This window comes from Colossoma macropomum, unplaced genomic scaffold, assembly GCF_904425465.1.
Source record: "Colossoma macropomum unplaced genomic scaffold, Colossoma_macropomum, whole genome shotgun sequence".
In the NCBI taxonomy this organism is placed as follows: domain Eukaryota; kingdom Metazoa; phylum Chordata; class Actinopteri; order Characiformes; family Serrasalmidae; genus Colossoma; species Colossoma macropomum.
Window position 1 is genome coordinate 37949187 of NW_023494790.1, and position 13685 is coordinate 37962871.

The following is a 13685-nucleotide window of genomic DNA, read 5'->3' on the forward strand; positions in this document are numbered from 1 at the left end:
CAAAGTGAGATCAGTAACCAGCAAGATCTGAGGTTTAACCCTGTGGATCAATGTGGGCTCACTATTTGGCAAACCACTCTTGTCCTTCTTATTTATGTGTTGCACCTGCTTGTTAATGATTGTTAAGCTCTTTATGACCTAATTAAGTCAGATTATATAGTCTTGTTATATAGTGGTACCAAAAACATGTACATAAAATGTAACCAAACCTCACCTTTATTAACAGCAGAACGTGTCATAACCACTTCTGTTATAAAGAGAACTATTGAAAAAGACGAAAGATAAGAGGTAAATAACATAAAGCAAACCTGCAGAGAATTCTGAGTGGCTCCGCCCACCACTACTAGATTGACACTGCTGTTTGTATGGAGCCCTGCTGGTGACATCCCGTAATAGTAAAAATAATGAGTGGGAACGAGATAATTAAGTCGTGGCCACAACTTAGTAAGGCATGGGAATGAGATCATGCCTTGTTAAACTGTGGTTAAGGCTTAATCATCTCATTCTCATGCCTTACTAAGTCGTGACCACTATTTAATTATCTTGTTTCCCTGCCTTACTAAGTCGTTGCCACGCATTATTTTTATTTATATTTGTATTTAACACGTGTTACATTTGAGAGCTGACAGTCTCTTTTAAAGAGTATAACATATAAATCTAAATCTAAATTAAGACTTTCTGATAATATTGGTTATCAGAATTCTTAACCCTCTTGAAATCAGTATCGGTATCGGTATTTATATCAGTCCAGCCCTGACAGGTTTTAATCTGAAGGTTTCGGTATCGATATCGGAGAAGGAAAAGTGATATCGTTCCGTCTCAAACACAAACACTCATCACATTCCTGAACTCTTTGGCCGCCTCGCTCGGCCCATTTTTGCCTTGAAAACGCCTCGTGTGACAGAACATGTCAGCATGTCAGAACGTTTTGTACAGTGAGTTTAAAAACAGCACCTGATAGAGCACATCTGAGCTTTCGTCACTCGCCATTGTTGCTGTTTCTGGGCTCTTTTACCCCTTTATCTTTTTCCAAAAATAATCAGAAATAGCAGAGCTCTGTCCCGCTGGCTGTGAGGCTTCTACGCAGCTGTTGGGCTGCAGCTCTTATCAGCTCTGTTAACAGCAGATACTCCACATCCTGCACATCACTGCACAGAGTCTGCCCTGTTTTCACCCTGATAGACGACACCTAGTACCAATGAGCACGTTTTCTTCGTGGGTTTGCTCACAAACTTAACATATTTAACACGTGATGAAAGCTTTCTCTTTGAGAATAAAGCCAAATGCCGTGCATTTTATCACCTTGTTGTGATGTCAACACTCAAACCTTTCAGGTATTTAGACCAGTTTTAGGCCCAGAGGAGTTCTAATATGTTCTGTAGTTTAGAAAAGATAAATATACCCACAGGATCAGCACAGAGATGCTTGGGGATAGCTGAAACACTTTAAATTACTTAATAGAGAAGTAAGAGTGAAAATCCAGCTTGGAAGCGTTTGACTTTCGATGGTTAGTGCGGTGTACACTTTTAAAAAAGATCGTCCTTCAAAGGGTTCTTTAGTAAAGAAAATGGTTCTATATGGACAAAGTTATTATCTAATAGCTGTTTTGGTGAATCATGGACAGTCAAAGAGCCCTTTGCATGATTAAAGGGTTCTTTGCATTGTGAAATGGTTCTTCAGGATGACGTAGAATGTGATGTATATTCTATATAGAATTTATTTTTAAAAGGGTTCTGCTGCTGTGACAGTGTCAAACAAAAGCAGAACCCTTTTTGGTGCCATATAGAACCCTTTTCGAAAATATATCACATATTCTCCATCAATCCAAAGGACACTTTCATGATGCAAAGAAACCCTTAATTATGCAAAGCGTTCTTTGAATGTTTATGGTTCTATACAGAAATGTTTTCTTTACTAAAGAACCCTTGAAGAACCATCTTTTTGAAGAGTGTAGTGTGTGTACATCTGCGTTAGTAGTTTTAGAGAAAGGTGTTTGGTAGAGATGATGCCACTTTTTCTGTTCCGATACTAAAATCTTATCAGCCTAGTCTTATATTATGATTTTTATCTTTAAACTCTATGATGCTTTAAAGTGAGCTGATTTTACTGTAATTATTTTACTCAAGGTGACCACACAGTCATGTGCAAAAGTTGACCCTGGTCTAGTCAACCCAGGTCAAATTCCATGTTGTTGTTGATTGTCTAAACCAGGGGTCGGTAACATGCAGCTCTTTCACTGCCCTGTTGTGGCTCCACAGCAGAATCTGATTTGTAGGTAAAAATAAAATAATCCTCCTTTACAGTAAAATAAAGCTCTGCTGATCGTTCAACACAGTTTAACAATAAATGGTCTTAAACTCTGGAGTTAAAGTAGAACTGCTGATTCACCCTTTAACCCTGAAGATCAGCGCAGACTGCTGGTCACCATAGCAACACAGACAACAATCTCGCCTAGCTAGTAGCTAACGAAACGGCAAAGAGAGAGATGTAAGACCAACATTGATAATTTGGAGTCAAAGTTTTCCCAGTCCACCTCAAATTTTGCAGCAGTTAGGAATGGGAAAATTCAAACAAGAAGCTGGCGAAAGAGAAGCGACTTCAGCCTTGTAAAAAGTTGAACGTTGAGAGACATTTTACAAGAAATTATTCTGCTTTTGGAAAAGTTTCCTGTTGGAGATGTGAGAAAAGTGTCTATCACTGAGCTAAAGCTTAAAGCAGAGCAAAGTAAGTCTGCGTTTTTGTTTATATTATATTTTTATCCTGTACTAGAACATCAGCACACACTGAGACACATTTACAGCCAAGATGGTAAAATGAATATAAAATATTGTGGCTCCCAAGGTGGTTTGAGTGTTGAAATGACAAAATGGTTATTCTTAACATGTGGGTTGTGACCCCTGCGCTACATACTGGGGATAAAACATGGCCTGTACAAAAGTTATGGCACTTAATATTGCTCGATAGCTCGATACACAGAATACGGCAAAACTACAGAAGCAGAAAGGACAGTCCCTGCGAACACGCCGACACCATCTGAACGCTCAGACTGTGAAATGATGAAATCAAAAAATCACAAACTACAGACAAAGTAAAAAGAATAACGAAAGATAATGGAGTTCATGGCCTTGGATGACCATCCGTTCTCTATTATCGAGCTGGATTTCTTGCCACATGCTGTTTGTTGTGAACTGTTAATTATTGTTGTTTCAGTTTTGTGAAAGCAGATACTATCAGTGATAAAAGTGAATAATCTTTATTATCTTACTTTCTTTTATTTAGCTTTTTTGTTAGAATGTGTGTTCATAAGAAGCAGTAAATCAAATAATCAATTACAGTTTATTTTGTTTTACGGTTTTCCGCTAAGAATTTTGATTTCAGTGAATCATGTCTTTATTATTGATGACTGTGACTGAGTCACAGAGCTACAGTGTTAGGTTTATTATGTAATTACCAGATGTGAATTACTCGTTCCATTAGCTCACTTCCATTTCTTTGATTTGTACTTTCCTGACTATTTTTTCTCAAGCATATTAGCGAAGAAAGGAATCCACTGTTTCTCAGTTCTGTTTTAGTCATTAATTTTTAGTCTCTAATTCCTTTTTTTTGGCATTTAATTTCATCCTGTTGTGTTGGTTCAGCTCCTGCTCTGCTTCACTGTCGCTCACTCCTCTCACTCTGGAGCTTCAGCGTGTTATTTTAGACCGAAAGGATCCAAAAAGAGAAAAACAGACTCTTTAAAAAAACTAGTTCCCTTGCTGAACGATGGAGAAGTTCCACTGCGGTTCTGCAGCTACTTTTATACTTGTTTTTCAGAAATGCACTGTTTCTTTTATCATATCACATTCTTGAAAACAGGTTTAACTCACCAGATACACCTAACTTCACCCAGTTTGGACACAGAAACAGATGTTTTGGGTGCTTGTCAGCCTCTCTGCTGATATCAGGTTCTTATCAGAGCTCGGAACAAGAACAGTGTCAGAGATAAGGCTCTCGCTCGCGTGCCCCTCCTGTGTGTGTTTACACTGAGTTCCCTGCACAGCACGGCTGCCCTGCAGACTGAGACACTTCAGCTTTGTGTTCCTCCTTGAACAGGAGCAGCACGGCTGAAGTGTTCGGTTACATCTGCACACTGTTCTCCACAGCGGACAGAGCTGGGAGAGAACACTGCTGCTCTGTGGAGAGCTCTGAGTGGAGTTAGTGTGCAGGAGCAGCCTATAAATCACATCATAATGTGTTTATTATATCCACTCACTTCCCTCCTTTAGACTGTGTCGGTGCGATTGTGTCCGTGCGGCTGCGCACGTGTGGGCGTGAATGTAGTCGTGTGTATTCGAGCTCGCCTACGTGAATCTAGTGTCTGTCTGTGTATGCGTGCACGTGCTCACGCACGTAAAGCACCGAGTCTGGACCCAACTGGACTGTAGAGTCATGCACAACAATTTGTACACCTCCAGAAAATGACCCTACTCTTAAATATGGCATTTCTTCAATTTCAGTTTATTGCCTAGGAGAAAATAAAAAGGCCACATTTTATGTCTCACTTTTTATTCTGAAATGTGTTAAATTCAGCAAATAAGCGGTTATTGTGAAATACAGGGCTCCAGATAATTTAGACCACTTGCCAATAGCTTAAGTGCCAAATTATAATATGCAAAAAGCTTTTCGAGACACCTCAGTTCAGCTCTCTGATTTAAGTATCTCTGCCTTCCACCGCGCCTGATTTTTGTCATACATATTATCAGACGCCTTCGACGCATCCAGTCTCCTTTTTTTCATTAGCAAGGTTTGGGAGGTGAATTTGGTGAAGGGTAGGTCTTCACATGCTCTCATGTTGGCCAGGGGTGTCAAACTCATTAATATTAAAAAATGTCAACAAGCCCGTGGACCAGATGTGTTTCTGTTTCATTTTTACTTAACATGAGCCAAACTGACCACTGTACATTCAAAATATGCCAAAACTACACCGTCAAAAAATAGGCACTGAACACTCAATAAAAAAATTATTTAAATAAAATTGTTTTATATAAAACAATAGACTACATTAGCTGCAGATCACTGATAAACCTCTTTAAATGACCCCAGTGTATAGTAGGTTTTCAAGACTGCCCATTCGCTTGAACTGGACACCTGGCATCTGTGATCTGGGTGGGAGCACACATTACGTTGCAGTGCATCAAGTCAAGTCAAGTCAGGCTTTATGGTCATATCAGCTGAGCAAAACAACATTCCTCCAGGACCAACACAGGAACACAAGAGCGAGACAATACGATAAACACAGGGCAGACAGTACAGTACAATAAATACAAACAAAAGACTTACAATAAATACAGAACAGAACACAGGCAGCACACGGTACTGAGAGTGTGTGGAGCTGTGCAAAGGAGGATGTATCATACTATGACATATTAGCAGATTAGCAGATAGCCTAGTATGTATGAGCATAGCATGCTGGGGACTGTAGTGCAGCTCAGGGTGAAATGGTCTAATATTTATTGAAAATCAAAATAATTTTGCGGGCCGAATAGGATTGTGCCGCGGGCCTGACTTGGCCTGCGGGCCTTGTGTTTGACACATATGATGTAGGATGTGTTTAATTTTAAACTCTTTGAATTGTTTCCCGGCTGTTTTTTCACATGCATGAGCCACTTTGCTAGCTAAGGGAGTCGGCGCACTCTGTGATAAGAAAACTGTGCATTTTTATGCTTTTCGACTCTCGCCATGTTTCTTTTTTTAAATGATTCATTCCTGTTAAGAAATGATTTTCCCAGCTATATCTTTGCTTGCTTTTGAACAGAGTTCGCAATACAGTCTGCTTTATGTTGTCATGGAAATTCCTGATGCCAAGAGGTTCTGAAGTCTTTTTGTGGTTGTACTTTTGCATGAAGTGCTTGAAGTGGACAGTCGTTTAAGTACATCTCCGTGTGCATCTTTCGTAGATTGACTGGTCCTGAGTCGGACTGGGGTTGAGCAGGTGACCTCTTAAGGTCTGACCGAGGCGTAGAGTGTGTGAAAAATCTGGTATTTTTGGCTTTGCCATTTTCTACATTCTGACAGTCAAAAAGCTCAGCTTGGCTCAGCTGCAGTCACGTTTTGTCACTCTGGCTGAAATCCCGCAAGCATGCAGGCGTTTTTTTGACAGGCGGGTGCATCCATATGACGCTAGACCCTGTGTGTGTTGTTGGGAGGGGGGTTTTAGACATATAAGAAATATCGAATTATGATTAATATCACCTATATTAGAGAATTAACATGTGTTTGCCATTATACATCCACTGTTATTCTTTTCAAAAACTCATTATGTCCAAAATTGTTACAGCATTTTGGAATGAAACCCTCCAAATGTTCTTCCTGTCTGATTAATGTTTGCAACACTGTGTTATGTTTGGTGAACTTTTAGGAGAAATGAAACGAAACAGTCCAGTCAGAACAAACTCTGTCTGGTTTAAATGACTTTTAGTGTAAAGTAGCAGCACTCAGGAAGCTCGTTAACTACATCAGTGCTAGTTTAAGTACCATCTGATATACACAGTCTGTTTGAAGGTATTCAGACAGCCCTTCTACTCATTGCACCAAAGAAAAGCAGTGACCAGCTGTATGTGAGTCTAAGGTCACCATGCCCAGTGCCAAGTGTGGGCTAGAGGGGTATAAAGCCCCCCAGCACTGGGCTGTGGAGCAGTGGAACTGTGTTCTCCAGAGTGATGGAACTCCATCCAATATGTGATGAATTGGAGTGATCCACCATCAGTACCTGACCTCACTAATGCTCAATCATATCCTCACAGCAATGTTCAACATCTAGAGCCTTCCCAGAAGAGTAGAGGCTGTTACTGCAGCACAGACTCACTATTGACACCCTTCTCTGGAGTCTGCAGACTTTTGGACGTACGTTATGATACTGATTTTTATTGGTATCTCTCAGCAGTCATTTTTAGTGGCTGCTGGCTGGTGTTGTACGCTGGAGTGTGCGGCTGTGCGCTGGTGCACACATGTGAGTGATGCTCGTGCACTTTCAGCCTGCAGTTTGTTAAGGTACAGAAGCCTCTTTGTTTGGAGTGAAAGCTCTGGCAGTGCGGAGCCTCTCCTGCAGTGTTATTGGTCGCCCCGTGCACGCCCACAGCTATTAGCGGTGTTACAGCAGTACAAAGACAGAACGGACTGAATTAAAAACCACCAGCTATTAAAAGTGAGCACAAGTTTAAACAAGCTCATACACAACCCCAGGCTTATTCGGGATGTCTAGGAATATTCAGAGATGTGGTGGGTTCTGTGTTGCTCAACTTCAACTCATCAACCTCTATAGTGACTCACGTGCAGCACCAGTCAAAAGGCTGATGTGCGAATGTAATTCATAAAGATATGATTTTGATGGCTTATGACTAAATGCTTGAAAATTTTGAATTAATTTGATTTGTGTTGCACTGAGTTGAGTTACATTGTGTTGCACTGTGTTGGGTTGGATTGAGTTGGGTTGAGTTGAGTTGAATCTGATTAAGTCACCTTGTGTTGGGTTGAATTGAGTTCTGTTGCGTTGGGTTGGATTGAGTTGGGTTGAGTTGCATTGAATTAGATAGCGTCGCCTTGTATTGGGTTGAATTAAACTCCATTGGGTTGTGTTGGGTTGAGTTGAACCAAGTTGCCTTGCGTTGGGTTGGCTTGAGGTGCACTGCTTTGCATTGGGGTGGGTTGAGTTGTGTTGCATTGGGTTGAGTTGGGGTTGAGTGATATTGTGAAGTGTTGCGTTGGGCTGAGTTGATTTGACTTCATTTATATCCAAAAGGCAATGAATTACTGGTCACGTCAGCAGTCAAAGTTATAATAAACATAAACCGTAAAAACCATCAACAATAAAAACAAACATTAGAACATTACAAAATTAAATAACCTAAAATTCAGTAAAATATGCATATATGTATGTAATTATTTTTCAAAACCATACATTTTACTGTAAGAAAGTATAATTTATTTAAATATACAAGTAGTTTTGAGCAGTTATTGACGTCTCTGCATTTCGTCACTGTCGAAAAAAAAAGTACATGACCTTTTGGTTTTTCTTTTTTTTTATTAAAAAATGTCAACAGCTCTTTAGGTCAACATTACTGGATGAGCAGACAATATAAAAATGCTACTGATTTGAAATATGTAAATTCCTCAGTCATGTCCACCTCATAAAGCTGAGAGGATCACTCTTAAAAATAAAAGTGCCAAAAGGGTTCTTTGGAGTGAAGCTCCAGTTAGTTTGGTTCCCTAAATGATCTTTTATTGAGTGACTCTTCATTTTTCAAAGTTTAAAGAACCTCCACATAATGTAAAGGTTCTGTACCAATTAAAGGGCTCTCGTAGAAATGTTCATCCAAGCCAAGAACCATTTAAGAACTTTTATTTTTCTGAGTGAGCACCAAGAAAAGGCTACATCAAGGCAAATGGGGACGACTAAAAGTCTGCAGAATTACATAAGTGTTATTTCATAGCTTTGATGTCTTTGTTATGCCTATAAATTGTGGGAAATAGCCAAAATAAAGAGAAACCCTTCTAGAAGTAGGTGTTTCCAAACTTTTCACTTGTATTGTGACTCAGATTTTGCTCCTCCTTCCTCACAGATGACCTCTGTCCCTCTCTTTTCTTTTCTCTCTTTCAGGTGCATAATGAGTTCATCCTTCCTTCGGAGCGAGAGGGCTTCATCCACCAGATGCGGGACGTTATCAGACGAGCAGAGTCTCTGATGGCCAAACAGTCGACGGGTGATCAGGACAATCACACAGCGGCTCATCAACCAGCAATTCCAGCGTCGCAGGTAAAGTCTGCATGAACTCAAAACTAAACTTTAGGCCTGCAGTGATTAGTAGACAAAATTGATTAGTTACCTCTGTGTTGTTGACTTAGACATTCTATAATGCTCTGTAATGGTCATTTGAAGTCATTCTGACAGACTGTAATACACTACAGGAAGCGTAGAGGGCGATATGGCTTCTACTGTTTCATTTAAAAAGCGCTCTATAATGTTCATATGATCCACACAGTCATTCTGACAGACTGTAATACACTACAGGAAGTGTAGGGGGCGATATGGCTACTACTGTTTCATTTTAAAGCCTCTATAATGTTCATATGATCCACACAGCCATTCTGACAGACTGTAATACACTACAGGAAGTGTAGGGGGCGATATGGCTTCTACTGTTTCATTTTAAAGCCTCTATAATGTTCATATGATCCACACAGCCATTCTGACAGACTGTAATACACTACAGGAAGTGTAGGGGGCGATATGGCTTCTACTGTTTCATTTAAAAAGCCTCTATAATGTTCATATGATCCACACAGCCATTCTGACAGACTGTAATACACTACAGGAAGTGTAGGGGGCGATATGGCTTCTACTGTTTCATTTTAAAGCCTCTATAATGTTCATATGATCCACACAGCCATTCTGACAGACTGTAATACACTACAGGAAGCGTAGGGGGCGATATGGCTTCTACTGTTTCATTTAAAAAGCCTCTAGAATGTTCATATGATCCACACAGTCATTCTGACAGACTGTAATACACTACAGGAAGTGTAGGGGGTGATATGGCTTGTACTGTTTCATTTAAAAAGCCTCTATAATGTTCATATGATCCACACAGTCACTCTGACAGACTGTAATACACTACAGGAAGCGTAGGGGGCGATATGGCTTCTACTGTTTCATTTAAAAAGCCTCTATAATGTTCATATGATCCACACAGTCATTCTGACAGACTGTAATACACTACAGGAAGTGTAGGGGGCGATATGGCTTCTACTGTTTCATTTAAAAAGTGCTCTATAATGTTCATATGATCCACACAGTCACTCTGACAGACTGTAATACACTACAGGAAGCGTAGGGGGCGATATGGCTTCTACTGTTTCATTTCAACATTAAAGAACAAATTCCTTCAATTTTGATGATGATGGCATTGAAGGAAGAGGAACTGGAGAAGCTGTAATGACTTGATTAGTTACCATATACCATATAATCGTTTATAACAATAATAATAATAATAATAATAATCATTTTATGTTCTTGTTATGACATCAGTGCTTATCGGTGCTCATACCTTTCAGGTGTTTCAGTAAGTGCTTTTAAAAGTAGTTTTGAAAAGAACATTTTTAAATCATTATTTAGGCAAGGGCTGCTCTTCACACCAAGGAAGATATGTCGATGAAGGTGAAGCTAAGTGTTGAACATAAAAACAGCCAAAGCATTATCACAGAGCTGCTTATGATCAAAAAATCATTTCTTACTTACTTGTAAGGTAACAGTAAAAACCTAACATTTCTCAGAAAAACAGAACGAGGCAAACTTTTGACAGGCAGTGAAACATCCACTTCCCTGGAGATGATAAATAAGCCTTCTTTTTTAAGTAACTACAGCAAAACTCGCAGGAGTTCAAGTGGATATTTAAGCTTCCGCAGCTGTAAAATACCCAGAGGGAGTAAGCGGGGAGGGGGGGGGGTGTCAAAACTGTCAAAGTTTGCAAGATCAATTTCTCTCGCAGCAGTGACAGAGCTCTGAGAGCACGAGAGAACGCATCTCACTGACACAGATCGCTCAAACTGACGCTTTAGGCTGTAATAGCAAAGATCAGTGTGCCAGACTGTTCTCACCCAAAGCCGGCTGTTTGTGTAGAGGACTCTCTGTTTATTCTCTCGCTCAGTTTTCTGTCGCCTCTGCTGATCAGCTTCCTGGTCTGAAGCAAGCGAGAGAGTAAATCCCTCTTTTTTAATGATCTCTGAAGTTTGAGGCCGTGTGAAATGGGACAGCTGAAGCGCCAATATAGGTGCTGAGTAAGCAGTTTTGGGAAATGCCTCGGAAAAAAGTGGGTCATATTTTGTTTTGATGGTCTCGTATAGCTCTTAGTGATATTCTATAGCTTTTATCAGTCTTCTATAACTTCTGTGGTCTTCTGTAGCTCCTTATAGTCTCCTTTAGCTCATTATGGTTTCCTATAGCTCCTTATGGTTTTCTGTAGCTCCCTTATGGTCTCTTATATATCTCCTTATAGTCTCCTTTAGCTCATTATGGTTTTCTGTAGCTCCTTATGGTCTCTTATAGCTCCTTATAGTCTCCTTCAGCTTATTATGGTTTTCTGTAGCTCCTTATGGTCTCTTATATAGCTCCTTAGAGTCTCCTTTAGCTCATTATGGTTTTCTATAGCTCCTTATGGTCTCTTATATCTCCTTATAGTCTCCTTTAGCTCATCATGGTTTTCTGTAGCTCCTTATGGTCTCTTATAGCTCCTTATAGTCTCCTTTAGCTCATTATGGTTTTCTGTAGCTCCTTATGGTCTCTTATAGCTCCTTATAGTCTCCTTTAGCTCATTATGGTTTTCTGTAACTCCTTATGGTCTCTTATAGCTCCTTATAGTCTCCTTGAGCTCATTATGGTTTCCTATAGCTCCTTATGGTCTCTTATATATCTCCTTATAGTCTCCTTTAGCTCATCATGGTTTTCTGTAGCTCCTTATGGTCTCTTATAGCTCCTTATAGTCTCCTTTAGCTCATTATGGTTTCCTATAGCTCCTTATGGTCTCTTATAGCTCATTATGGTTTTCTGTAGCTCCTTATGGTCTCTTATAGCTCCTTAGAGTCTCCTTTAGCTCATTATGGTTTCCTTTAGCTCCTTATGGTCTCTTATAGTTCCTTATACTCTCCTATATTTTCTAATGGTCTCCTAAAGCTCATTATGGTCTCCTATATCTTCTCTTGGTCTCCTATAGCTCCTTATGTTCTACTATAGCTCCTTATGGTGTCCTAGAGCTCCTTCTGGTCTACTATAGCTCCTTATGGTGTCCTAGAGCTCCTTCCGGTCTACTATAGCTCCTTATGGTCTCCTATAGCTCTGTATGTTCTCCTATAGCTTCTTATGGTCTCTTGTAGCTTCTAATAGTCTCCTATAGCTTCTAATGGTCTCTTTTAGCTCCTGATGGTCTCCTGTAGCTCCTTATGGTCTCTTATAGCTTCTAATGGTCTCCTACAGCTCCTTATGATCTCCTTTAGCTCCTTATGATCTCCTTTAGCTCCTTATGGTCTTCTTTAGCTCCTTATGGTCTCCTGTAGCTCCTTATGGTTTCCTATAGCTTTTAATGGTCTCCTATAGCTCCTTATGGTCTCCTGTATCTTCTTATGGTCTCCCATAGCTCCTTATGGTCTCCTTTAGCTCCTAATGGTCTTTTTTAGCTCCTTATGGTCTCCTGTAGCTTCTTATGGTCTCCTGTAGCTTCTTATGGTCTCCTATAGCTTCTAATGGTCTCGTTTGCTTCTTATGGTCTTCTTTAGTTCCTTATGGTCTCCTGTAGCTACTTATGGTCTCCTTTAGCTCCTTACGCTCCAATTGTTAACCTTTAGAAGTTGCGTAAGCACAAGCAAAAACATGCTGTAATTTTATTGTTTTAGACTTATAGCTCATTGAAACAAGCAGTGAGAAGCAAGATAAATTGTGTGTAGAGTGCAAATTGTAAACTTTCAATCCAGTCACATTTGTGTAGAGGAGGATTTATTTATTATGATTTATAAGTTTATCTCTACAGTCTTGTTTGCAGAAAGGAAAACACCTGTTACATTTTGGCCATGTTTTTGCCATTAGTTAGACACAAAAGTCAGAGGTGCAGACTCGAACTTGTTGATGCAGAAAGTAAATGTAATTCGTTGTGTAACTAAAATGAATTATGTATTGATGTAATTACATTTGAATAGGATTGCAAAACAAAAGTAATAACTAATTCTAAGGGTTAACTAACGATCTGGTGAAGCTTGGTTGATTGTCAGCAGCGTTAGGGCTGGGTTTAGGTTTAGGTTGTAGGTTCAGGGTAAGGTTAGGGTCAGAGGGAAAAGGGAGGGGATGTGTTAATAACTTTAGGCACAGATCTAACATTGGTTGCTGCTTTTTGGAATTTTGCTTAGAGTTTCCCTCTCAAAGCGCAAAATAGTGGGAGGAGACTATTATAATGAAGCACTTACTCTGATTTACTGAGGCTGATATTAAATACTGACTTATGATTTTGCACTGTGTCTTATTTTTGGTGTTGTGTCGATTGTGTTAATTTTCAATACATCAAAAGTAAAGCGTGGCTGAAATGTGCCTCACATCAAACTCTTAAAGTTTCCATTTTCAGATTATTAAAACAGTGGTTCTCAAACTTGCAGTGCATAGAGATTGAGCAAAAACGAGGACCATCTGGGGGTCTAGGAGGACCGGCTTTGAGAACCACTACATAAAAGCATGCAACGTTATAAAAGTATAATATTTGAAACAAAAGCTGTGCTTCATGTGTCCCGATCTATCACGCTAACTCCAGGCTAATATATTCCAAGCTATCACATTAGCCACAAGCTAGCATATTAGTCACAGTACAGCAATGCAGCTCAATACAATACAAAACTCCTATATTTAACCTTGCTAAATTTGAATTATTGGAACTTATTTTGTCAAAACGATGATGTATGTTGGGATTTATATATTCTTAAAGAGTTATAACTCATTGTTTTGACTTACTAAGTCTTAAAAAATCATGAGAAAAAGTCATTATTTCATTGCAATGAGTCATTATTTCAACTTTCAGCACACTCTCAGAAATAAAGATATTAAACTGTCACTGGGTCAGTGCCTCTCTCGTCACTGGGGTGGAACCCTCAAGGCTCCATCTCAGTACCTTTAGTCA

General features: G+C 39.6%; 1 protein-coding gene across 1 annotated transcript in view; it reads left to right on the forward strand.

The window, feature by feature from the left end:
- The window catches only part of wnk4a (WNK lysine deficient protein kinase 4a), a 103094-nt gene that overhangs the window by 66885 nt on the left and 22524 nt on the right, over window positions 1-13685 (forward strand). The window contains exon 13 of the mRNA XM_036573322.1: window positions 8636-8791. Within this exon, the coding sequence (XP_036429215.1) occupies window positions 8636-8791 (156 nt within the window). The remainder of the gene's footprint in view (window positions 1-8635; window positions 8792-13685) is intronic.